Raw genomic sequence first — 23,288 nt, 5'->3', positions numbered from 1 at the left:
GCTGGCGGATCCGGGGGACGGATGGGGCTGATGGGGTTATCCCCTTGAAGTACCGCCAGCCATTCATTACCCCATCACCACCATTCGTGCTCCACCTCTTCAATCACATCCCACCTGACGGAACCTCGACGGAATGAGGATGGTGGAGTGCTATCTACTTTGAAACGTCAGGCTCGATGCGACCCCGGAGCTTCTAGTGGTCTTGGGCAGCCGGACTCGTTCATCCACTGGAGTACTTGGCTAATTGCCCCGGACCGCTTTTGCATATCAAACGGCAACCTACCACAGACCGTGCCTCTGACGCACACGACTTTTTTGTCGTTGATTTGTGTTTACTTCGCCATGTCGATCGATTCTCTATCGCGAATCGAGATATCCAGATTGGAAGGCAGGGCATCGTCTATCCGCCTTCGTCAGAACCAATTCCATCGTCTGCAGGATGCTCTGACATCTTCTGAAGGAGCAATCAAGGGGTGTTTGATCGAAAGCCACGGCTATGGCGAGGACGAAAGTGGATTGGAATACGCCCTGGCTCTCTCGGAGCTACGAACTCACTATCTCTCTCTGAACCTCAAGAGATCGGTAGAGCTCTCTCATTCTATCGAGGATCTCAGTGCTACGACAGGCGTAGGAATCGTTTATTTGATTCCTACAAAGCAGAACCCATTTTATTCAGTGATATCTGTTCTTACATCGGCACTGGCGGCTGGAAATTGTGTCGTGGTCGAGGTATGCTTTGTCCTGAAACAATATTACGGGTGTCTAGTCTTTGTTACTTACATGCCTTTTCAAGTTACCCCCCCAGTCGAGTCCTATAGTCGAATTGCTTCAGAGCATCCTTACGCCAGTATTAGATCGAGATCTATTCGCTTTCAGCAATTCGAGACCTTCGGCAGAGTTTTTGTCTACATGTCATCTCGTTTCCCAGACAGATGATCGCGCGAAAGTACCTTATAATAGCGCCAACGCAGCTCTTTCCAGGCCTTCGGGGAATGCGGTGGCGATTGTCGAGCGATCAGCCGATATAAACGCAACAGCAAAAGCCATAACAACAGCGCGGCTCGCATTTCGAGGGCATTCAGCCTATGCACCCGATCTCATTTTGGTCAATGAATTCGTGGCAAACGAGTTCCTTCGGTGTCTGAAGCAGGCACTGGCAGCCCCAAAAGGATTACTACCGCGTCCAGAAACTCAGGTTCGGGACTCGAGGTCAGACAACATCAACCAGATCTTACGAGAACTTGAGAAATCTCAAGACGGGAGCGTGCTCTTCGCAGGTGACCACGGAAGCATTGTTGAAATCGCCGACCGGTAAGTGTGGATCGGCCGTGTAAGCGGGTGCTTTCAAAAGTGATATCGAAGCTAATCCGTACGAATCACGACCAGAACGAAAGCCTCTACCGGCTACAAGATCACCGCACCAGTTTTTGTAATATATCGGACAACCAGTCTAGACGATGCTGTCGATATCAGCAACAAGTAAGCCAGGGCAAACCCAGGCTGTACGCCAGAAACCGCCGACTCGCTAACCATTTCTAGTATCTCGGGGCCGACAGAAGCTTCCTATCTTTTTGCGGATCCAAGCGAAGCAATCTACCTATCGAAGTATATTGAATCCCGTATTTCTTTCGTGAACCAAATTCCTGCAGAGCTCTTGGGTAAGCCGCTAAAATGCTCCGCACGACCATGCTCTCTTGCATGCAAGAACAGAACTAACAACAAGTTTCTGTTAGTTGGTCCACTGGCACCAGGCCATCCTTCTGTCCCACCTAGTTTAAGCCCGCGATATCCAGCAGATTTGTTTCGCTCTCCTCGACCACGTCTTTCACGCACTACAGCTCTGACCAAGGCTCTGCAAAGAGCAACCCTTCTGGGCACGAGTGATCCAATCAAGAAGTGGTATCGGTCGACCACAGGGTTGTCCCTTCCAGCAATTGGGCAGAAAGAAGAGAACTCGGGTGACTTCTTCGGGCTCGGCTTTGCGGTATTTGGTGTGGGTTTCATCTCACTGGCGGCTGGAGGGGCGTTGATGGTTTGGAGATCGAGAAAGTAGATACCTAGAGGGAGTCGCATAGCATGTGACAATTCGAACAACTGAGCAGTTACACGCAGATAATTCTTCAGACTGGTTGCGTTCTTGTCTAAACAAACCGAATGCATGCGAAAGGTGTCACAAACACTAAAAGGCTATTCATTGAATGTCCCATCAAGGCATGATGGATACGATGTGATTTCCTACCAGTATGTTAAACTTATGTGCTGCTTATTGGATGCCAACAACTGTTGATTCAATTCTCTTATGCACCAGCCTGAATTGCCTTTGCAACTGGGGCATGTTCAATGACCCTAGATGTGATTTGATCCTCCTCCATTGTGGTATATTTTCCAAATGTGAACTGGGAGTTGCACATGTTGACCAATTCCCATGTTTCAGCACCGAGTATATTGGAAAACTTCTCATCCTCCCAATCGCCTGCGGCACCAGCTGCAAACAGAGCTGGCATCCAATGGTCATCAGTCGCTTGAGCACTGCGGTATGCAGGGTGCTGCATCAACCGGAGCATGGCCTTACGCAAGGCCGGACCGCGGTTCTTTGTTACAGCATCTTCGACAGCCTGACGGAATTCGAGAGCCCAAGTCTCAGGTGGGTGCTCCTGGCCTAGAGACTCTCGATAGAGGAGCATGTCGGTCCAGTGGTTTCGATACAAGTTATGGACAGCACCACCAGTGCCAACCAAGAGATAGTTCTCCTTTCGCAGGGAGCGAAGCGTCGCTCCCACCTTGACATGATAATATGGATCGTACCGAGCATTCATGGAGATGATGGTGACCGGCGGACAATCTCTCCAATCCGGAAACATGCGTATCAAGATCATGTATGTATCATGGATCCAGTCGAAGGTTGGGTTTGCGCTCACGTTGAAGCCTTCGGCAGAAAGCATCTTGATGCATCTCTCCGCTGTCTTGATGTCTGGATTGCACTTCCACTCAGTGTAGAGTGATGGTGTAACGAATGGACATGCACTCTTGTCCGGGTTCGGATTTGTGGCAACCTCGATCTTGTCCCCTTTGCACGCCCAATGTGCACCCTAGATGAAAATTAGTCGCTAGAACCTGACCATTTTTGATCGAATCGCCAGAGCGCTAGTGCCGTACCATCATGATGACCCCTTTGACATTGTGTTTGAGCGCCTCCTGTCCACAGCGATGCCAGTACGAGCCCGCTTCCGTCTCGGCCTCTAGCATCCGAGTTGATCCATGAGAGAAAAAGTGCACCGGTGTTAGCCCTGGGCTCATTTTAGCCTGCTTGTTCATCTTTCAATCTGGTCATGACAGCCAGATGAGATTGGTGATTACTTACCCATATCGTCAAGTAAATGTCGTTAAGGCACTCACACAGTATCCTGAGGACCAAGGCGATATTGTATGTAACTTTCCCCGGGCTAAAAGCTGTTGTTTGGTTCCGGGGTTATGAAGTTGAAGCCGGAAGTGTTGCTACCCCATGTCCCCACCCCGGCTCGTACATGGGGCCGTCATGCATGGATCTACAAGCTTAGTTTCCATAACTTCTGGCATCCGAGGGGCGCCTCGGGCCCCAGTGCCACCAATTTCAGCCAAGCCGCAGGGCTGGGGGTACCGTAAAACGGCTAATAGGGTATGGGATCAATCTCGTCACCAATAAGAGGCTGCCATCATCTCCCCCAGAGCCGAGAATGAACAGGCACCTGACTTCACTTGTGTGGAATAGACCTTTGAACTGTTGAACATAACTCAAGATCCTGAGAATCTTTGCGAATATACAAAACTAAACTCCAACTTTGACCTTGGGTACAGATTACAACTCACGTCACGGAATCGTAATGGCCTCTGCATCCCGCCCTCCAACACAAGGCCAGCTGGCACCCCATCTTCCGGGGATCAAAGCATTCATTACAGGTCATAAACGATCTGATGGAGCAACAACCATCCAAGAAGCAAGACCAGCCACATGGCAATCGATTGACCATGGAGGAATGGCGTTCAATGTCCCCTTCACCACATCCCAGTTCCCAGTATCATTGAATGACGATGTCGACATCACCAAGCATGACGAACTATTGGGCTCGAAAAAGCTCGGTATCGTCAATCCTCGTGGTACAGTGTTGAGATTTGTAGACTTTGCGCCAGGGTTCGAGTCCATGATGCACAGGACTCAGAGCCTCGATTATGGCATTGTGGTCGAAGGTAGCATTGAACTGATCCTCGATTCGGGAGAGAAACAGCTCCTGCAAAGAGGGGATGTCTGTGTCCAGAGAGGGACGAACCATGCTTGGAGGAACCCTAGTGCCGACGAGTGGACCAGAGTCGTCTATATCCTGCAAGACTGCCAGCCGGTCTTGGTCAATGGTCAGCCCCTTCGAGAATATCTAGGGCGAAGTGAAGGCGAGATTCCGGCAAGTGGCAACGACTCTTGAGCCGGCATCGATATCGACTGGAAGGCCTAGACTGGAGGAAGAGGGGCTGGAGTCTCAAACACAGTGGTGCAGAGTCGAATTAACATCTTGTACCAACTGGGTAAAGGGGAATAGATGCCGACCCATTTCCAGACCAACCAAAAGGTCCATAGCTCAACGAGCCAGACATGGCTGTTGAAGTGGCCGTTGTTTGACCACCAAAGCCCCGTATTTAAATCCTGATAAGGATCGTGCTCTTTGTGATACTGGAGATATCACAACCGTGGAAGTTCACTACCCGTTGACGTGGGCCAGACTCAATTGTTGTGTTATCGGCTGGGACACTAGAGGCTTGCTTTTCCGTTGTCGGATGTGCCAAACTCCTTCCAACTCGTTCTTGACCCGCTCCATCTCAGCATATCCGATACAATAACGTGAATCGTGCAGGACTTCCTTGATAAGATTTATGCCCTCTTCATAGTCGACTGCATATCCAAGCACCGTGAGTGGCCAAGAGCTGAGGTAGCACCAAGTCCAGTAGTATTTGTTGTCCGGCCGTCGAAGAACTGAGATTGCACGAGCAATCTGCCATCTGAGTCTTGGTTCTCCATCAAAACCGGTCGTGGTGGAGCCACAATGCATCGAAAGATTCAGCAATGTGATTGGACCACTAACCTGGGTAAGCTCTGATATCCAGTCGAGCAGCAGGGACGCGGAAAGTATGTAAAGCTCAATGGCGTCTCCATATCCAGTATCTCGAAATATCGACGCATCAGAGTCAAGGAGACGTTCCCAATAGTCCATGGAGCGTCGAATTTTTGCGTGCTCCTCAGCGTTGCCACGTGAGGGTGAATTGAACATGTGAATGATGTCTAAGATCAAACGGTATATCGAAGGCGGAGCACCTATAACAGGACTTTTCGCCGCCTCACCAGGATCGACATAGACTTGGGACTCGAGAAGATCCAGTGTACTGGATAAGAAACTCCAGTCATTGTGGAAACTAGAGGCGAAAGGATCTCTCATGGTGAGAAGAAACGAGTGGTACAGTGCGCTCTCTGCCATGATGCGATCAAATGATCGATCAACGTTGACCGGCGAGGTCTTTGTCGAATACCGAAGCTTGAACAACTGCTGCATCCCAGCCACGTGTTTGGCGGCGTCTTTATTTGCGTCTGGGCCCCAGAACTAGGAATACGACTGCTGTCAGCGCGAGATTTCCTTTGGTGCTTGCAAACACCCTTTAGGCAACGTACCGCAGAGATGTATAAATAAGCGACGCTAACAATCAACGGGTCTGCCCAACTCTCGCGGGAGTAGTCAATAGATGCTAGACTTTGATTGACTGATTTCAGGGCCTCGGCGTAATGCTTAAGAGAAATTTGCCGAAAATAGTCATTCCCCGTCAGCATGAACTTGTTAGCGGCACTGCTACACAGGATCGTGTGTTTGACGCTTTCACATTCTAGCGCAAGGACCAAAGTGTATGACCGGAACTCGCTGTAGTCCTTGGGCTGGGTTGTAGGTAGAAGAATGATAGAGAGAAAAGAGTCGACGTAGTAGTTCAGCAGCGAGTTTTCGCATTCAGAAGAGATTGATGTTTGCAGCTGTGGTGATGGTCTGAGAAGACTGGCGCAAAGTCCAATGCCGTCAACCAAAGTCAGGTCGTCGCTGCAGCCGTGGGCACTATCACCCGCCGAGTTGATTGATTCGAGTTCAAACCGTCGTCGATTTCGGCGATCGTACAAATCAGAGACCGATGGCCAAAGACATGCTCGATTTGAAAGGGAACAATTACAACAGCTTGGTTTGACCTCGTCACATTTCATTTTTCGCTTGCGACCTGGGCATCGAATTACTCAGTCCAGAACGCGTTATGAGCTTTTGGTACACTTACAGGTGAGACAGCCGCTTTTCGTTCTCAACTTTGCTTTCGACATGCTTGTTCGACGTCGTGGTCTTTTCACAGCGCATTTGAGAACATTGACACGGCTTTGCGGTAGAGATGAGGTTGTTTGACAGCAGGTTTGGGTCCAAGCAGAAGAGATAGTAATTAACTGCGGGGGGCCTATCTTCATGCACAGAAAGCTTCCAAGGATCCAAGCCACCGTTTGGTTATCAGACCCTTCGGCCGAGGGCCCCGGCAGGTCTTTGCATCGAACCCGGGCTGCTAGTGAGTCTTCCCGGGTCCACATTTTGCACCAACCAAACCAGCCATGGAAAATCAGACTTTCTTGTTCTGTTTCTACAGTAGATAAGACAGGGACAATGCCTGGGTGATGATCGATGAATAAGTTGTCGAGATGCGCTGCCTGAAATGAATACCGGAATCTGTCGAATACTGGCAACAACGCGCGATGTCTGGAGCTAGATCCATAATCTTGCATTATTCTGAGAAACAATCTTGTTCTTGATGTATATCTTATAGCACAATACATCTGCGTTGAAAGTAATACATCTCATCCTATCAATCCAACGTAGTCGTCATCGAGGCTAAGCCTGGACAATCTTAGAAATGAGCTCTGTGGCAGCAACCACCTCTTCGTCTCGGAAATGTTTACCGACAACTTGCAACGCAATAGGCGCATTCACATAGAGCTCAGGAGTGTCTACAAGAGATCAGTCAACACTGTGAAACCTCAAGCAACTGCACCACGAAATGGTTGGACTCACATCTGTTATACTCGCGTTCATCGTGCCCTTCCTGGGGCTTGTAATCAGACTCAACCAGATCTATGCTTGGATCTGCTTTCAACCCGGTGGGAAATGAAACCGCTGGTTGATCAAGGATATTCCAGATTGCAGTATAGGGCCAATACTTGCCCACGCTGAGCTCTGCGGCAACTCCCGGAGCAGCTGGGCAAAGAATGACATCCACGCCACGTTCTTTCATGATACGGTGGTAGCTAGAGTGCCTTAGTAAATAAGAAGGCTTTGGTCAATGGACAACACTCACTCTTCTCGATAGGCCTCTCGGCGGGCGTTAAGTTCCCAGTTTTCAGTTACAGTGATTGGTTCCGGTTTAGCCACACTGAAAGCCCATTCAGTCAACGGAAGCACAGGCTCGCCTGCGCTCTCGAGAAGGTCCTTCTGGGTCTTTGCAGCGTCCGGGAAGTATAGTTGAGTAAGTATGTCCCACCCACGTGCGTGCTCATAGGCTTCAAAGTCAACGACCTTGACACCTGCAGATTCGAGTTTGGCTTTCGCATATTTCAGGCCACGAGTGATCGGAGGGTGTGGATGGACCATCCTGCATGGGCGTTAGTGAAATCTATAGCTATGTGTGTCGTCTCAGACATGACAAGAATTGTTGACATACCCATCATCCCACATAACCCCCACAGTGATCTGTGTCGGAGTATACGGCTCAATCTTTCTCCATGGAAGAGGGCACAGAGAAGTTTCCTCGTCCCATGGCTCCTGGTCAAGAATCGCTCGCTGGACCAAGTTCAAATCCGCGGTGCTGTTGGCCAAAGGTGAAATGACGCAGCGGATGCTTTCTTGCCCCTCCCCAGCCAACAAAACACCCTTATAAGGGTTTCTCAGCGCTGTTGTGCGAAGTCCAAAAACTCCACAGAAGGCGGCAGGGATACGAACTGAGCCTCCAATGTCTGTGCCAATGCCAATGGCCGCACAGCGGAAGCCGATAGAAGCTCCTTCACCTCCACTGGATCCTCCAGAGGTCAGTTTGCGATTGTAAGGGTTGCACGTTGAGCCATAAATGACATTGTTTGTATCCGCATGCTGAGATATCGTTAGTCGTCTAGGCAAGCACAGAGTCAGGTATCAGCATGACCCATACCATTAGACTCTGGGGCTCATTCGTCCTAACGTGGATGATAGCTCCCGCTGCTCGAAGGCATCTGACAAGCAAGGCATCCTCACTGGGAATGTTGTCGGTCCAGGCAATGTAGGCAGAGTGGCAGATTCGCCCTTTCAGCCCTATGTGCTCCTTCACAGAGATTGGAACACCATGGAGCGGTCCCACTAGTTTACCTGTCGTCTTGAAGTGAGCGTCCAATTCAGCAGCACGGGCTAGGGCCTCATCCACTAGGAACTCGGTAGCAAAGTTTAAGAGTTGATGACCAAGGTGTGCGCGTTTCAGAAAGGCCGTGGCCGTCTCCACGGCAGTCAGGCTGCCTGCGGCCATTTGTTCCACTAGCTCTGATGCTGTGAGTTTGGTGATGCTTAGCTCTTTCGGTGTTAAGACCTGGGACGTTTCTACGAAAGTAGAGACATCCAGCTGACTAGCAGGAGGCAGGTCTTTCTCGGAAAGCAGCCAGGCAGGATTCAGCGAGTCCTTGAGAATTTGTCGGCATTTTTCAGCCTTCAATTGCCAGAGTTCCTTGACCATGGTGGCTGTATGTACTCAACTAAAAGAAAGACAAGGAAACAAGTTAGGTGAGATGTTGACCACAGAATGATGCCATCTTGCGTACCTACATCTACCCCTTTATAGACAGTATTCAATGCATACTAAGACACTGGGTCCGACTGGAACTGTGGTCGAGCTTCTCATGACTTCCAAGAACCAACTTACTCCGTAGTTATCTAACCAATGAATAGGAATTGCGGATAGACATGCTGATTGATAATTCCGTGAAGTCTTCCGAGCCGCTTGATGCGGCAGAAAGGTTCACAACCGGACTAGGCGATACACATAGCACTACCCTTATGGATCCTATGATATTAGACTCCTGTTATCGTCGTCGACAGTCTCTCTCTGTCCTCTGGCAACGGCGGAAGGACTCATTGAAGATCTTCATGTGGAACCCCTGCTCAACGACGCCTTTATCTCGTGTTGATAACGCTAGTCCCGCAAATGCATTTCACTGGCTCCCCTAACGTGGTCTGTGCGCTCGCAATTCATTCCCATTGGAAGGGCTCCTGACCTCTAAAACCCGGGGTATCAGCGAAGCCTTAAGTCAATCTATGAACTAGACCTCGTCCATTTGGCAATAGACTCCTACGCAGACAATGCTGCTCGTGGCTGAAGAACTGTGAGTTTGTCCAATCTATTATGGTAGTGCCATCTTCATGTTCGTGGCTTATCGCAAGCTGCACTATGGGAACCCAAATCATGCGATATCTTGTCAAGTCCGGAATCTATTCTCATTCGCGGAATATCGATACGATTACTCTCATCCCTTGGATCGCGAGGGATACCTCCTGATTCCTCGATAGGTAACTATTGCCACAGGACATGATCTCGGCTCCGTGATTGTAGCGAGTGTTAATGTACTTAAGGACCGTGTCACCCATCGAAGAGAGACATTACCGCAGAGCTAAGTCTCAGTTGTCATCTTAATCCCGCTGATTACTACCTGCCTGAGTTGAACGTTTTTATCTTATCGAGACATCATAGCTACAAAGCGAACAAAATGGTAGCATCGGCGCATACGGTCGGAGCTCCAGACTTCGTCCCTGGAACTGTGCACCTGGTGGACTTGGATGGCACTGTTCATGCGGCTCACGCAAAGGGCAAACAGAACGATGTTGTGTTGGTTCCCACTCCTTCAAAGGACCCTGACGATCCGTTGAACTGGAGCCCACGCCGGAAACTGTTGTTTGTATTCTGTCTCTGCACGTGAGGCGCTCCTGAATCCTCGTTCGATTGGATCAGATATCTGACAGAGCTTTAGCTATATTCTGGTTGTAGGCATTCCGACCGCCGCCATCTATTCGATTCTAGTTCCCATCTCAGTCGATAGTGGACTCAGTATCAGTACCTTGGTAGAAGGGACTGGATACATGTTCTTGGTCCTTGGATGGGGATGCCTGATCATGCAGCCCCTGGCCATGAACTATGGAAAACGTCCAATCTACCTGCTTTCAACTCTGGGAACAGTGGTAAGACCCCAGGAATTCCTTATGGGACAAGCGGTTGAAGATTCTGACCGTCGATGATATAGGGAATGATGATTTGGGCTCCTTATTGCCTAACAAGGGGCCAGTGGATTGCCAACAAGTGCCTGCAGGGCTTCTTTGGAGCTATCATTGAATCCCTCTGCGAAATTTCAGTTGCAGATGTTGTAAGTACTGAGAACCTCGTTCAACTTCTATAAGTTCTGTCTTGACGAGGTATACTGTAGTTCTTTACTCATGAACGGGGAACGTATGTGGGTCTATACGCGTTGTTTCTGGCAGGAAGCAACTTCTTTGCTCCCATCATCTCAGGCTTCATCAATGACGGCCAAGGATGGAAATGGGTTCTGGTAAGTCTTCAGCATTCTCCTATATATCAAGAAATGTGTGAGAATTGACACTGTGGTCAGCACTGGTGTGCCATCTTCAATGGCGTCGGCTTCATCATCCTATTTTTCTTCATGGAAGAGACTAACTTCCGCCGTGCTCCGACCACCTCTGTCGAACCTGACGCTGGAATCGAAAACGAAAGCCTTTCTGGCAATGAGAAGCAACCAGTCGACTCTGAAAAGACTGCGAGTGCCCAACCTCACAGAGTCGTTGAAGAAGGTGTCACCTACGAGCTTTCAGTGACTAAAATGTCTTATTGGCAAAAGTTGGCCATATTCCGAGCGGATGTTTTCCAACGACGGGCAAACTTCAAAGGCATGATTCTTCGACCATTGATCTTCTTCTCTTTTCCAGTCATTTTCTTCTCGGGTTTCATGTACGGGTCCATCGTTTGTTACTTCAATATTCTCAACGGTACGGCCTCGGTGATCCTGTCCAGTCCACCGTACAACTTTTCCGCAAGCATGGTTGGTCTCTCTTACGTGTCATGCCTCATTGGGGTCTTCCTTGGGTATGTTCTATATCTCCAGACTTGCTGGAATCTATCTTTTACGTGGACGTGAGGGAGCTGACTAGAATGCCAGGGCTTATTTCTCTGGCCCACTGGGTGACAAGTTCATCCTGTGGAAAGCGAGGAGGAACAATGGCGTGATGGAGCCTGAGCACCGTCTGTGGCTCTACATGAGTCTCTTCATCCTTATTCCCGGTGGATTTTTTATCTGGGGCATCGGTGCAGCACATCACGTCCATTGGTTCGGCCTTGTGTTTGCAATGGGAATGCTGGCCGCAGCCATCACCATAGGATGTCAGCTACCAATCAGCTATTGCATCGACTCTTACAAGGACATGAGCGGAGATGCTATCGTCACAGTCATTTTGATCCGCAACACCATGAGCTTCGCAGTCAGCTACGGGTAAGTGTCCCTTGTTCCTCGAGCGTGCCACCGAAGCGACCAGTGTTGACTTTGAGATAGTGTGACCCCTTGGATGACCAACATGGGCTACCAGAATGCCTTTATCCTGGCAGCGTTTGTTGCAATGGCACAAATTTGCCTTTTCTTTGTCTTCATAAAATACGGCAAGAGCCTTCGAAAGGCAAGCATACCTCGATACTGGAAATATGTCAACCAGCTTCAAGCCGAGGGTCTTGTACATTAGGCAACTCTTGATTGCAGGGAGGCCATCCCTTTGCCGTCCTCTCCCTAGGTAGTATAGTTTGACAGTATATTGCAGCCCATCCGCTCTCAATATATATCGCTGATCATTGTTGGTTGGATTGGATCTTCTTTTGAGTGTGAGGATTTGCCATGTTGCCGGCCAGATCGTATGATTGTGTGGCCCTTGGAGTGAATACAAAGTTAAATGCTGTGTGCCCGGGAATAGTGCCCACTCGGAATGTTCCACAAGAGATGTGCGACTTTGTCGGCAACAATAACTAAGTTGGCGATTGATCGAGGATGGAGAGTCTGTTACCTGTAACTAACCTGTGAAGCCTGACCCCAATGTTGACCGTGGTTGCTGGGTACATGCGGTTCTTAGACGAACCCTCCCTGACGGGACAAGTGGTAGAGGCATCGATCGACAAACCAATCCCAATAGTGCAGCTCGGCAAGGCCAATTGCGAGGCGTCAACAGCTGTGTCCATTGTGTACGATCCTTTTTCAAAAGCTATACATGGCCAAGATTCGGGACTTGATGACGGTAGGAATGCATGATGCTGGTTATAACAGGATCTTTGCCGTGATCTGGACTCTATATACCTTGCATCAACAAGAGAGGAGATGTATCAAACTCAGGAGCGGCGTACAACGCAGATTGGCTGGTTCCAGTAGACGAAACAGTGTCAGCTCTAATGCTGTCCACGGCCTCGCTTTGCTGCCTCCTTTTCTTTGACAACTTGGTCGAACCTTTGAAATGCACTGAACCCCTTGAGGGCACAGTCTGCCATCCAAGCCATCCAGACCCCCGTACCTGGCTCGATCCAGTGCTTCCTCAGACGGGTTTTGGACAGCCAGACTGACTCGGCAGCATGAACGGCGACAATAAAGAACCAGACAGGGAATGCGAGCGTATGGCAGAGAGCTGCAAGACCCGGTGCAAGGCCACCGAGTGACCAAATCTGATAGATGAGAGAGTTTGAGTGGGGCAGTAGGGAGTCAGGGAAAGGAAAGGTGATCAAGATCAAGAGGATGAACGCGGTTGCCGGGTACTGCCAAAGTTTGTCTGGCCAGTAGTAACTGTCTATGACAATGTCCGACAAGTCTAGAGCCTGCAAGCAATCATTATGCATGGCCACCAAACGTTCCCTTGCTTCGGCCAGCGATTTTAATGGGGGAGAGAAGGGGATGACATGACGACCGAAAGAGGAGGTGAGGATCATATGCTCGTTGGTGATGTCCTCCAATTTGCTGGACCTGGTACTCAATGATGGAACATTGGCATATAGCTGGAGATATGCTCGGAGGCTCAATTGATGATCCGCATTCATGTGTGAGATAATACGAGCTTTCATGGCGGCAGGGTCCGGGGGTCCTCGAGCCACAACGGGGCTAACTGTTGCTGACGCCGACTGAGACATGACGCGGGGGTTCTACGGTGGCGTGAGGGATTCGGAATGGGGAGAGAACGGGGAGGAGGAGGATTGGATTGGAGCGGGGGGTGGGATTTCCTGCTTGCGGTGGTGATGGTAAAAGCTGTGCCAAATGAGAGAGATTTGACCCCCTGTACTCAGCTGACGGTGGTGGTATGTGTAAGAGACAGTCAGGTGTCAATATCGAACGCGAAAGAGGTAGTTTTATGACCAAGCACACCGCCAGGTGTTGGACCGATTTCGGACGGTGAAAGAAGAAACAATCTCTTCTTGGTACAGTCACTGGGTTCAGTCACTGGGTTCAGTCACTGATCTGGCGCAGTTTGTTGCCAAGGCGCGAGGTGGGATGTTGCGTGGGTGTCACGATACCCTTGCACCTGTGGTCGTCCCAAGTCCCATACACGTGATCTGGGCGAGTTGCCCTGATGGCACTTTTGACCTCGATTCAGTTATCAGATGCTGAATCAGATTCCGAGGTACTGTCAAAGTCAATACCCACAACTGGCATCGCGGCATTGAAGTGTTGAGAGTGGCACCGGGCTCAACGCACCAATGATCTTCAGGTAGAGAGTGATGCAATCCTTGAGTGACCGAGCCCAGTACTCCGTATTGTGTGTCGGCCAGAAACAAGAGGTCAACGGGAAGTTTGGAGATTTAGTCCTAATTAGGTAATTGAACAGCGAGCTCGCCCTGCGTCTCCTAATCAAGACTAGTGGTCTCCAGCTGCCCCTCACCACGATTCGTCCAGCTACCGATGTGGGGAACCGTGGGAACCTCATAATACGCAGGACTCGGTTCTATGATGCGGGCAGTGGACACCATCCCTCACATTGGCGGAGATGGCGCGACACTGACCAACAACGAGGCAATCAGGAGATGATAATTACTAAGTTGCGATTGGCTCGTCCTTAGAGGGGTTCTCCAGTAACTTTTGTATCCATGGGCGATGCTCGAAGCTACGACATCAGGGAAGTCGAGAGGGGGTCCTGCCATCGTTCCTTCCCGTAGAATATTTAACCTGCCGCGGGGTACTACCTTCCCTCTGCTTCTCTTGACTTTTCCTTACTACAACTCATCTTCTCCTGTTCAATTCTTCTCCCACGACTCCTCTTTGACACTGAACGATTCCCTCCCTCACCCCAGTCGATCAGCACCATGAGTAAATGTCCAGTCCACGCCGACTATAAGACGGTCAACACCGGTGGCGGTGGAACCAGAAACAAGGACTGGTGGCCCAACTCGTTGAAGTTGAACATCCTGCGCCAGCACACTCCAGTCAGCAATCCCAACCCGGCCGATTTCGACTATGCTGCCGCCTTCAAGACCCTCGACTATGAAGGACTGAAGAAAGATCTCACCGCCCTGATGACCGATTCTCAAGATTGGTGGCCCGCTGATTTCGGTCATTATGGTGGTCTGTTTATTAGATTGGCCTGGCACAGTGCTGGAACATATCGTGTTGCCGATGGTCGAGGTGGCGGCGGTGGCGGTCAACAGCGTTTTGCCCCCCTCAACAGCTGGCCCGACAATGTCAGCCTGGACAAGGGTCGCCGTCTCCTCTGGCCCATCAAGCAAAAATATGGCAACAAGATCTCCTGGGCTGATCTCTTCTTGCTCAGTGGAAACGTCGCGCTCGAGTCCATGGGCTTCAAGACCTTTGGATTTGCTGGTGGTCGTCCCGATACCTGGGAAGCTGATGAATCCGTCTACTGGGGTGGTGAGACTACATGGTTGGGCAACGATGTCCGCTACTCAGACGGCAAAGCTGGTGTCACTGGATCTGGTGTCATCGATGGAGACGAATCCAAGAATGATCACAAGGACATCCATAAGCGTAACTTGGAGGAACCTCTCGGTGCTGCCCACATGGGTCTGATCTATGTCAACCCCGAAGGCCCGGATGGCAACCCTGATCCAGTCGCTGCCGCTCGCGACATCCGCACTACCTTTGGCCGCATGGCAATGAATGATGAAGAGACCGTTGCTTTGATCGCTGGTGGCCACACTTTTGGAAAGACTCATGGTGCTGCCCCTTCTGACAACGTTGGTGAGGAACCCGAAGCTGCTGGCCTGGAACAGCAAGGTTTCGGCTGGAACAACAAATATGGTTCCGGCAAGGGCCCAGATACCATTACCAGTGGACTGGAGGTTATCTGGACCAAGACGCCGACCAAATGGGGCAATACCTTTTTCGAATACCTCTTCAAGTACGACTGGGAGCTCACCAAGTCTCCAGCCGGCGCAAACCAATGGGTTGCCAAGGGCGCCGATGACTTCATCCCCGATGCCTATGACTCCAACAAGAAGCATAAACCCAGAATGTTGACCACCGATCTTTCTCTGCGCTTTGATCCTGCATACGAGAAGATCTCTCGCCGATTCCTTGAGAACCCAGACCAATTCGCCGATGCTTTTGCTCGTGCTTGGTTCAAGCTCCTCCACAGAGATATGGGTCCCCGATCTCGATGGCTCGGTCCTGAGATCCCATCCGAGGAGCTGCTATGGGAGGACCCCATCCCAGCTGCCAGCCGCCCTAGCATCGACAGCAGCGATATCTCTCAATTGAAGAAGGATATCCTTGCCACCGGTATTGAGCCAGGCAAATTCATCCAGACTGCTTGGGCATCTGCTTCAACTTTCCGAGGAAGTGACAAGCGTGGCGGTGCCAACGGTGCTCGCATTCGTCTTGCGCCTCAAAAGGACTGGAAGGTCAACAACCCGACACAACTCAAAGAAGTGCTCAGCGCTCTCGAAGGCGTGCAAAAGAACAGCGGAAAGAAGGTCTCCATTGCAGACTTGATTGTCCTGGCTGGTGTTGCCGCTCTCGAGAAGGCCTCCGGCTTGTCTGTGCCTTTCACCCCCGGTCGTACCGATGCTTCTCAGGAACAGACCGATGTTGAGTCCTTCCAGCATCTTGAGCCATTCATCGACGGATTCCGCAACTACGGCAAGGGAACCCCCAGAGTTCTCACCGAACAATTCCTCGTTGACCGAGCCCACCTCCTGAACCTTTCTGCGCCAGAGCTCACAGTTCTAATCGGCGGTCTTCGTGCACTCGGCCAGAACTACGACGGATCGTCTCATGGTGTTCTCACCAAGCGCCCAGGTCAGTTGACCAACGACTTTTTCGTCAACCTCCTGGATATGGGCACCGCGTGGAAGGCCACCGGCAGTGACAACGAGCTGTTCGAAGGAGTTGACCGCAAGACGGGTCAAAAGAAGTGGACTGCCACTCGTAACGACTTGGTTTTCGGTTCTCACGCCGAGCTTCGTGCTTTGGCAGAGGTTTATGCCAGTGCCGACGGAGCTGAAAAATTCACTAAGGACTTTGTGGCTGCTTGGGACAAGGTGATGAATCTGGACAGATTTGATCTGGCCTCGTCGGGCACTACTGGCAAAGCAAGGCTTTGAATGGCGAATTAGAGTTGATTGATCAGAAATGACTCGAAGGAATGAACCCATGAAATGTGCACACCCAGGTAGCATGGACCAGTCGGTGAGCTAGATTGTATTCCATAGTTTATCCATGGAGACAAGACCAATTGAGAAAAATAACTGCGTTTTATCAAGGGCCATGTTCATGTTTACACAAGCAAGCTATCTAGTACGAGGTCACATGTTGCGTAGACACTGCTTTCCAAATGCTCCACTAAAGGCAAGAAGTTTCTGATAGACCGACTGGAACGAGGGAGGAAAAGCAGAGAGGATGCGATTGAGAATGCCAAAGGTGGATAGATGGATGATGGGATGGAAGAACGAACAAAGACCATGCATACCATGCGATGCCATCCATCTCAATTCGCCAGCGCCAAGGTCCGCTGCCCACCGTCCGCCATGCTTGAACACTTTTCAACCCTGCCTCCTGCTATTGCAATGTAAAAACTCCATCAACTCCCATTTCCGTGCCGTGTTGTGCCCGTTCACGTTCACATTCACGCCCCGACGCCTTCCCTCTCCATGGTCTCGCTGCGAGCCATGGTCAAATCACCACTGATCGAACCCTTTCAGGGCTTATAATGTCATATCCAACCTCATTAACCGTCATTTCGTAATCTTCATGTCGAACGTTCCTTTCAAATTTGTTTTTGTTGCCACCTTGCATGAATCGATAATCTACCGGTCATGCATTGGGCAGCGCTGGCAGTTGCTGGGACAGCGCCTCGTCACCGAGTACTGGGGTTCATCTACTCAGTGTTGCTGTTTTGCAGAGGACAATCACTCTTATGTCACAGAAGGCGGTTCGTTGTTAGAGACCACGTGGGCAAAGAGTAGTAACTCTGCATTCTGCGCACTGGCAGTGGATGCCTGATTCTCACGCCAGTCCAAGAGTGCCTCGTGCACATCATCATCGGTATCAATCAAGAGATAGTCGCCATCCTCGTCCCGATACCTTAAGCGGACCGATCCTGAAGAGATGGAATGGCTGGTAAATCGTGCGAGTTTGGCATCAATCCTCTCAGCCAGGGAACGGAATTGGATGTTTGTGGCGATGATCATCGACACATAATTTTCATCGAAGCATACCTTGGCCTTTAGTTGACTGGGTAAATAACCATCGCCCTCACTGGATGGCGACGACACCGGTGGAGAAAATGGTCGACTCTGTGACAAGGATGGTTGATGACCCGGTTTCCTGGGGTCATGGCCACCATAGCCAGCATCGTAGCTGTAACCATTCTGCACCGCTGGTCGCTGGCTAGTTGGAAGACCATACACCTGATGAGGGGTTCCTCCACGCGACGGCGGTCTATTGATAGGGGAATTGTTTTGGCTGCGGTTTGGACCGCTCATCTGTTTTACGTGCGCCGGGATTGGTGGTACAGATGGAGCATGTTCACCTGATACATACTTCCGGCCTTGAATGATGGGTTGAACATCTGGGCTACTCGCAGATCGCATCCGAGGCGGGCCCATGCCGCCAGCGCTAGAGGGCCCACGACTTCGACCGTTGTTCAAGTATGGGTTTCCGGTAGGTTGACCATTGGGGTTTCTAGCCATTGCTGGAGCAGTGTTCCGATGGGATTCTTCAGGTCGATAAGGACCGCCGTTGACTGGAGTTGCACCACGGCTATAACCCGCAAATGCAGACTGAGAGCTCGACCTTGATGACATTGGCGGGTGAATGGTAGACTCTCGTTCGATGGGCGAGAAATATGAGCCTGCTGGGTACTCTTGGGGGGATTGCATCGGTAGCCCGCGTGTGTTGAGCGAGAGCCCATTCATCTCTGACGTTGGAACGCGCATGCGTGGGCCTGAGCTTCCACTCCCGCCTGTAGCCGACCTAGACCGGAGGCTGGTACTTGAAGCGTTTCGGCTCATGCTGAATTCTGAGTAGCCACTAACATCAGTGCCACCATAAGTTGTGCCGGAAACTCGACTGTAGTCTTCTTCATCTTCCTGTAGGTAGGGGTTTTCCATGGTCATGCCTTGTAAAGAGAGGAGCTGTGTATCCGAAGTTCCTCTGTTTCTAGCTTCTAACATGCATGAGGATCGCTGGGTCTCTATCATGGTATGCCATTTGCGTAAGGTGTCGTCGTTTTTGAACTTGATGATGAAAGTCTCCACCGCAGGTTCGCCTTTCCACGAGATTTGCAAGGCGTAGTTGCCGGGCGTTGACTGGGAGCTGACGGCGGTGACATTGGTGAAGTAGATTCGCCCTTTGAGGTTCATCTTTGGCTTTCCACGCAAGCTCATCGATGCTTTGTTATTCGCCAAGCGATTTTTGGGCTTGTTGGCGTTGACGTCTTTGCACATGATTAGAATGCGACTGAAAAGGTAAATATGGTATTCCTTTTCGTCGGATCGCATTCCACTGTCCTTCATGACATTAAAGGTGCCCAGAAGCAAAAGCTCGCCGAAACTGGTGATTTGAAGTTGCTTCCAATCATCGATGCGCTCTTGTAAGTCCTGCAGTGCATCGTCCCTGGTCTCCTTGTCGATGGAGGCGTCGGCTTGCATTAGAACATCCTGAATGATGGCGATGGCACTGTTGAGGTCGTCCTTGAGAACTGGGTCCTCTGTCTGACTTTGCAGATCCTAACAAATTAGCGCTAAGAGGAGGTAGCTGGCGACAGCACACATACCTTGAGGAGAAGTGGGTACTTGGTCAAACGCTGGAAGGGTTTGAGGAGAAAGCCGTTGAGGATAGTTGGGTTGGCCAGCATCTGTTTGGTTAAGGGCGAGTTGGTCGTCATGACCATGGTATCCCATTCCTGCTGGCAGGTCTGTTCACACCTTCTCTGATTGGCGATAAAAGGCTCGTATTGTCTAAAAGGGTCCTTGTAATGCACAAAGAGTCTACCCCAGTTCTGTTGTTCAGCGGGGATCTCGTTTTGTTGTTCGATGCGGATCAAAAATCTTTGTGCGAAATCCAGGAGGTTGTTGAGATTCAGAAAGATATTGTGGATGGCGTCGCCTTTGAGGGCACCGACCTCTTCAAGTTCCTTCTTCAAGGCCTGCAGATTCTGTAAATGGTGGACATATTGTCTTTCGGTCTCAACGAGCTCTTTCAAGATATACATTCTGCGGGTCATAGTCTTGGGTGACTGGTCATTGAGGCTGGCGCCACTGTCGGTGCCTTCGCGCGAGTCCTCGCTGTCATTGGGCTCGGGCAATTTGCCACTCATTTCCAAGATGTCCAATACCTTGTTGACGGTTTTTGTGACCTTGACGAAGCCGGTGGTATTGTCTGAGAATAGCTCGGTGAGCATGAAGGTGTCTTGACTGGCAATATTCATTTGTTGCATGCAACACTTGAGGAACAAGGCAGTTGCGGCTTTGCCGACCTTTTCCGGACGAGTCGGGGGGAGAACGACATCGCCGTCCTCGGGATTTGATGCGTTGAAGATGGTGAGTAGGGGGTAGCCCGAACGAAAACATTGCCACAGAGAGGAAACAGGGTCGGTCAGGCCTTCCGCCTCGCGCTCTTCCATTTCATCGATATAGGTGCGGAAGCCGGGGACGCCAGACAGCCGCCGGCGCAGCTTAATACATATCTGGTATAATGATTCTCCATCTCTTACATTGATAATATTATTCTTATCGAGGATGGGGCCTTGGTCGGCATTGAGGCCTGCAGGGCTGGCGACCATGATTTGGATCGCAAGTCTTGGTCAACTGATCAAGCGGCAGCAAAAGGCGAACAGAAACACGCGGTAGGTGTCGCATGTAGATGGGCGAGGATGGATTGAGATTCTTTTGGAGAGGTTTGGTAGAGGGTTGAGGGCGTCAACGGGGGAGGTGGAGAAGCGGGTCTTTCAAGGGAGGTCGCAGTAGAGTAAGTTGGCCAAAGAGAGGTTTAGCAGGGACTCAGAGTGAGGACAGGGCAGTCTGAGACAATTCAGTCAGAAAGGGAGTCGAGATGGTCATGACAAGGGAGGGTTGTTGAAAAGCAATGGATGATGTTGGCTGGCGTGGGGAGGGAAGGATGGATAGAGAGGTTCCCCAGGTTCCACGGATTGGTGAACGGCGATAACACAGCAAGAGGCCAGAACGATAGGACGAGAGCGAGGCTGCGAGAGTTGGGTACTATTGTTGGAGATGGTGGGATGGGTTAACGGCGGGTTGATGATTGAAACCGAAATTCGAAGCGGTGGTTGGTGGACCAGGTGGAAGGAGAACCAATGGTGGTGTGGGAGGTTGAGGATGCAGAGGCCAGGCGCGAAGAGGAGGAAGATGAGAGGTGGGGGTGGCAGAAGGACAGAGAAACTCACACCTCTCACGAAGTCTGGGTCTGTGACGGTTGTGTGGTGTACCTGCTGATGAGAAGACAGAAAAGACAGCACGGCTGAGACGAGGAGCAGAAGCGTCGTGAAGTTGACGCGTCGAGACTGAGTGACAGTGGACGGCGAGGTGTCAGATGTGGTAGGAGGGTGGGTGGGAGCAAAATCAAATGGCTCGACAGACAAGATGTGTGGGTGACAATGGCAAGTAAGGACCGATACTAGCGGTGGCGAGCATTACCACGATCAACTATTTCGTTGTGCAATCAAAGATTAATGTTGGAGGTGTCGGTGTAGAGAGAGTGTGTGTGTGAGTGGGTGTGTGAGGGATGGCGAGAGTGAGAGTGTGAGCGTGAAAGTGGTAGATAGAATTCAAGACGACTTTCGGTAGGAGTACCTACTTAGAGGACAAGAGAACAAGGAGGCCAAAATGTGTGGGCTTCAACTGGGTTTCAACTCTGCGTTGGTGATTCGCAAGCCTTTTCCATTTTCCCTGCAGCTTTTTACCTGCACCTTTGCACCTTTGCGCCTTTGCCTGTAACTTTGGCTGCACTTTCTAGTCCACGGAAGATTCCCCAGCAGGAGGAAGAAGACCCCGAGACAAGAACAGAGGCTTGAGAGGCTCAGAAGAGTTCCACGAGTACCTAGAAAATACTAGCAGCATTAGCTATGACCAAGTACCGCCACGGGGACCCGCGGGCGCTCGCCCCGGCACTGAAACGTGGATTGGCTTTGGGGCCGAGGGGGCTTGTCCAGGTGCACAGGGTCCTCAAGCCAACCAGAGCTAGTTAATCCGACACCCTGGTTGAAGTGCCAATACCAATCAGATGTCATCTTCAACAATCCACCCAGCAGAATCAACCATGGCTGTCTCGAGAACAGTAATAATAGAGAGAAAGTAAAGAGTACGAGTATGTACATGATCGAGTACAGTAGTATCATCATGTTCAACGAAACCACCGTTTGAGCGACCTAAAAGCACAGTATTACACAATCCACCCAGACATCCCCTCCTGCCAGGGTAATAATGCTGAAAGGTTGACGTTTGGACGACGGCTATCAGCCCCAGCGCCATGTTGTGATGTGATTGAGCAAAGTAATCAGCCATCTATCAACCAAATCTGGAGGTCAACAATTGATGCCTGTCGATTTCTTCATCACACTAAACAAAATACGAAGCAGCGATACAGACCGAGTTATGAAGGTTATGGTTTGTCCAGGCCACCAAAACCGTGTCAGGGGTTCATTACTTTTTCAGCAGCAACGCGTCCAGAGTCTCGTCGATACTCGAAACCACGAGATACAGTAGCAACCCCAATCCCAAAGAATTTAGAAACGCTTTCAAAAGTCACTGGCTAGCCGAACCATGAACCATTATTGCAGTTCGCAGCACCATCCTTGAGACCGTCTCCGCGCCTCCATCTCTTATCTCGCGAATCCTGGTCGCTGGGCATTGGACTCGTGCTCGTAGATTTCGAGCCAAGGGTAGGCACGAGCATGTGCCGCACCGACGTTGTTGAAAGACGCTATTATGTTGGTAAATTACTACTACTTGTTAGTATTGGTGAAATAAGGAAGCTCAGTCACAACAGGCAGACCACAGTTGACTACGATAACACAATACTGCAGTACGTAGCGTAGACACCTGGGATCTTGTCACTCCACCAGGGTACACACCCACGACACTGCCCTTGATTCATCAGAGTCTCCCAACATTCTGTAGTTGGCCGCTCTTGTTAGAACAAGCACCTCAAACACGCCCCTTCGCTGAGAAGGCACCAAGTTGGGTCAAGCGTTGGCGGCCAGGCCAGTGTTGCTACTTATTAAGTAGCTCCAGGGCGACCCTGGCACGCCTGGGCCCATCGGCAGGGTCAAACCGCCCTACCGTCGCGAAAGTCTTAACTGGTAGCGTCCCTCGGGCCTATCAATTACCCCTCGGCCCTGTCGGTGGCCCTGGGGATCCCTACTTCGTATGCGTAGAATTCGGCCGAGTGGGCTACCAGGGCTTGGGTACCTGCCTATTTGGCGCTATGCGAAACTGTAGGTGTGGGCTGTAGGGTGCCTCTTCGGCCCACTGGTGCCCCATTCCTGGGTTCATCTTGCATCCTCTGCCTGTCTCTTTCAAGCCTAGCAATTTCTAGTAGTACGCCCGGACAGCCCTTCCTTCCCCAAGAGTTTGACGCTTGACTGTAAAGCTGTTTCCCTTTCCAACGCACCCTTCATACAGCATGCGTAACTTCGTGATCGTCTTTGTTATTATTATTGTGCAGGATACATCCTATACTGGCA

The 23,288-nt window shown here is 50.7% G+C and overlaps 8 protein-coding genes across 8 annotated transcripts; 4 read left to right on the top strand and 4 right to left on the bottom strand.

The window, feature by feature from the left end:
* Window positions 1-209: 209 nt before the first annotated feature.
* On the top strand, window positions 210-2,189 carry PV10_03724 (uncharacterized protein). The gene is made up of 5 exons (XM_016368210.1): window positions 210-729; window positions 794-1,311; window positions 1,387-1,479; window positions 1,540-1,658; window positions 1,734-2,189. Exons 1-5 carry the CDS (start codon window positions 343-345, stop codon window positions 2,051-2,053), a joined length of 1,437 nt encoding a protein of 478 aa, XP_016223998.1. The 5' UTR covers window positions 210-342; the 3' UTR covers window positions 2,054-2,189.
* Window positions 2,188-3,433, bottom strand: PV10_03723 (uncharacterized protein). Its single transcript, XM_016368209.1, has 3 exons — window positions 3,362-3,433; window positions 3,157-3,287; window positions 2,188-3,089 (listed from the first exon to the last, which is right to left on the bottom strand). Exons 1-3 carry the CDS (start codon window positions 3,363-3,365, stop codon window positions 2,298-2,300), a joined length of 927 nt encoding a protein of 308 aa, XP_016223997.1. The 5' UTR covers window positions 3,366-3,433; the 3' UTR covers window positions 2,188-2,297.
* Window positions 3,434-3,729: 296 nt separating this feature from the next.
* Window positions 3,730-4,783, top strand: PV10_03722 (uncharacterized protein). The gene has a single exon (XM_016368208.1). The coding sequence runs from the start codon at window positions 3,861-3,863 to the stop codon at window positions 4,452-4,454; it is 594 nt and encodes a 197-aa protein (XP_016223996.1). The 5' UTR covers window positions 3,730-3,860; the 3' UTR covers window positions 4,455-4,783.
* Window positions 4,728-6,373, bottom strand: PV10_03721 (uncharacterized protein; the record flags this gene model as incomplete). The annotated part of the gene is made up of 3 exons (XM_016368207.1): window positions 4,728-5,621; window positions 5,690-6,276; window positions 6,331-6,373. 3 exons carry the CDS (start codon window positions 6,371-6,373, stop codon window positions 4,728-4,730), a joined length of 1,524 nt encoding a protein of 507 aa, XP_016223995.1.
* A 3,441-nt stretch (window positions 6,374-9,814) lies between these two features.
* On the top strand, window positions 9,815-11,846 carry PV10_03720 (uncharacterized protein; the record flags this gene model as incomplete). The annotated part of the gene is made up of 7 exons (XM_016368206.1): window positions 9,815-10,020; window positions 10,076-10,283; window positions 10,346-10,465; window positions 10,526-10,648; window positions 10,709-11,199; window positions 11,273-11,602; window positions 11,663-11,846. 7 exons carry the CDS (start codon window positions 9,815-9,817, stop codon window positions 11,844-11,846), a joined length of 1,662 nt encoding a protein of 553 aa, XP_016223994.1.
* PV10_03719 (uncharacterized protein) lies at window positions 11,069-13,543 on the bottom strand. Its single transcript, XM_016368205.1, has one exon. The coding sequence runs from the start codon at window positions 13,264-13,266 to the stop codon at window positions 12,538-12,540; it is 729 nt and encodes a 242-aa protein (XP_016223993.1). The 5' UTR covers window positions 13,267-13,543; the 3' UTR covers window positions 11,069-12,537.
* A 719-nt stretch (window positions 13,544-14,262) lies between these two features.
* On the top strand, window positions 14,263-16,998 carry PV10_03718 (catalase-peroxidase). Its single transcript, XM_016368204.1, has one exon. It carries the CDS (start codon window positions 14,434-14,436, stop codon window positions 16,687-16,689), a length of 2,256 nt encoding a protein of 751 aa, XP_016223992.1. The 5' UTR covers window positions 14,263-14,433; the 3' UTR covers window positions 16,690-16,998.
* Window positions 16,810-21,419, bottom strand: PV10_03717 (uncharacterized protein). The gene is made up of 2 exons (XM_016368203.1): window positions 19,362-21,419; window positions 16,810-19,314 (listed from the first exon to the last, which is right to left on the bottom strand). Exons 1-2 carry the CDS (start codon window positions 20,367-20,369, stop codon window positions 17,500-17,502), a joined length of 2,823 nt encoding a protein of 940 aa, XP_016223991.1. The 5' UTR covers window positions 20,370-21,419; the 3' UTR covers window positions 16,810-17,499.
* Between the last annotated feature and the right edge of the window lie 1,869 nt (window positions 21,420-23,288).

Source organism: Exophiala mesophila, assembly GCF_000836275.1.
Source record: "Exophiala mesophila strain CBS 40295 unplaced genomic scaffold supercont1.3, whole genome shotgun sequence".
NCBI classification, from domain to species: Eukaryota; Fungi; Ascomycota; class Eurotiomycetes; order Chaetothyriales; family Herpotrichiellaceae; genus Exophiala; species Exophiala mesophila.
Note: the sequence above shows the minus strand (reverse complement) of the source record. Positions and strands in the feature narration are given on the sequence as shown.

Bases quoted from the DNA above. Each gene is read 5' to 3' on its own strand.
- PV10_03724 (XM_016368210.1), top strand. From the start codon at position 343: ATGTCGATCGATTCTCTATCGCGAATCGAGATATCCAGATTGGAAGGC. The intron at 730-793 runs GTATGCTTTGTC...TGCCTTTTCAAG, and splicing joins GAAATTGTGTCGTGGTCGAG to TTACCCCCCCAGTCGAGTCC. The intron at 1,480-1,539 runs GTAAGCCAGGGC...AACCATTTCTAG, and splicing joins GCTGTCGATATCAGCAACAA to TATCTCGGGGCCGACAGAAG.
- PV10_03723 (XM_016368209.1), bottom strand. The intron at 3,090-3,156 runs GTACGGCACTAG...ATTTTCATCTAG, and splicing joins TCAAAGGGGTCATCATGATG to GGTGCACATTGGGCGTGCAA.
- PV10_03718 (XM_016368204.1), top strand. From the start codon at position 14,434: ATGAGTAAATGTCCAGTCCACGCCGACTATAAGACGGTCAACACCGGT.
- PV10_03722 (XM_016368208.1), top strand. From the start codon at position 3,861: ATGGCCTCTGCATCCCGCCCTCCAACACAAGGCCAGCTGGCACCCCAT.
- PV10_03717 (XM_016368203.1), bottom strand. From the start codon at position 20,369: ATGGTCGCCAGCCCTGCAGGCCTCAATGCCGACCAAGGCCCCATCCTC. The intron at 19,315-19,361 runs GTATGTGTGCTG...CTAATTTGTTAG, and splicing joins AGTACCCACTTCTCCTCAAG to GATCTGCAAAGTCAGACAGA.
- PV10_03719 (XM_016368205.1), bottom strand. From the start codon at position 13,266: ATGTCTCAGTCGGCGTCAGCAACAGTTAGCCCCGTTGTGGCTCGAGGA.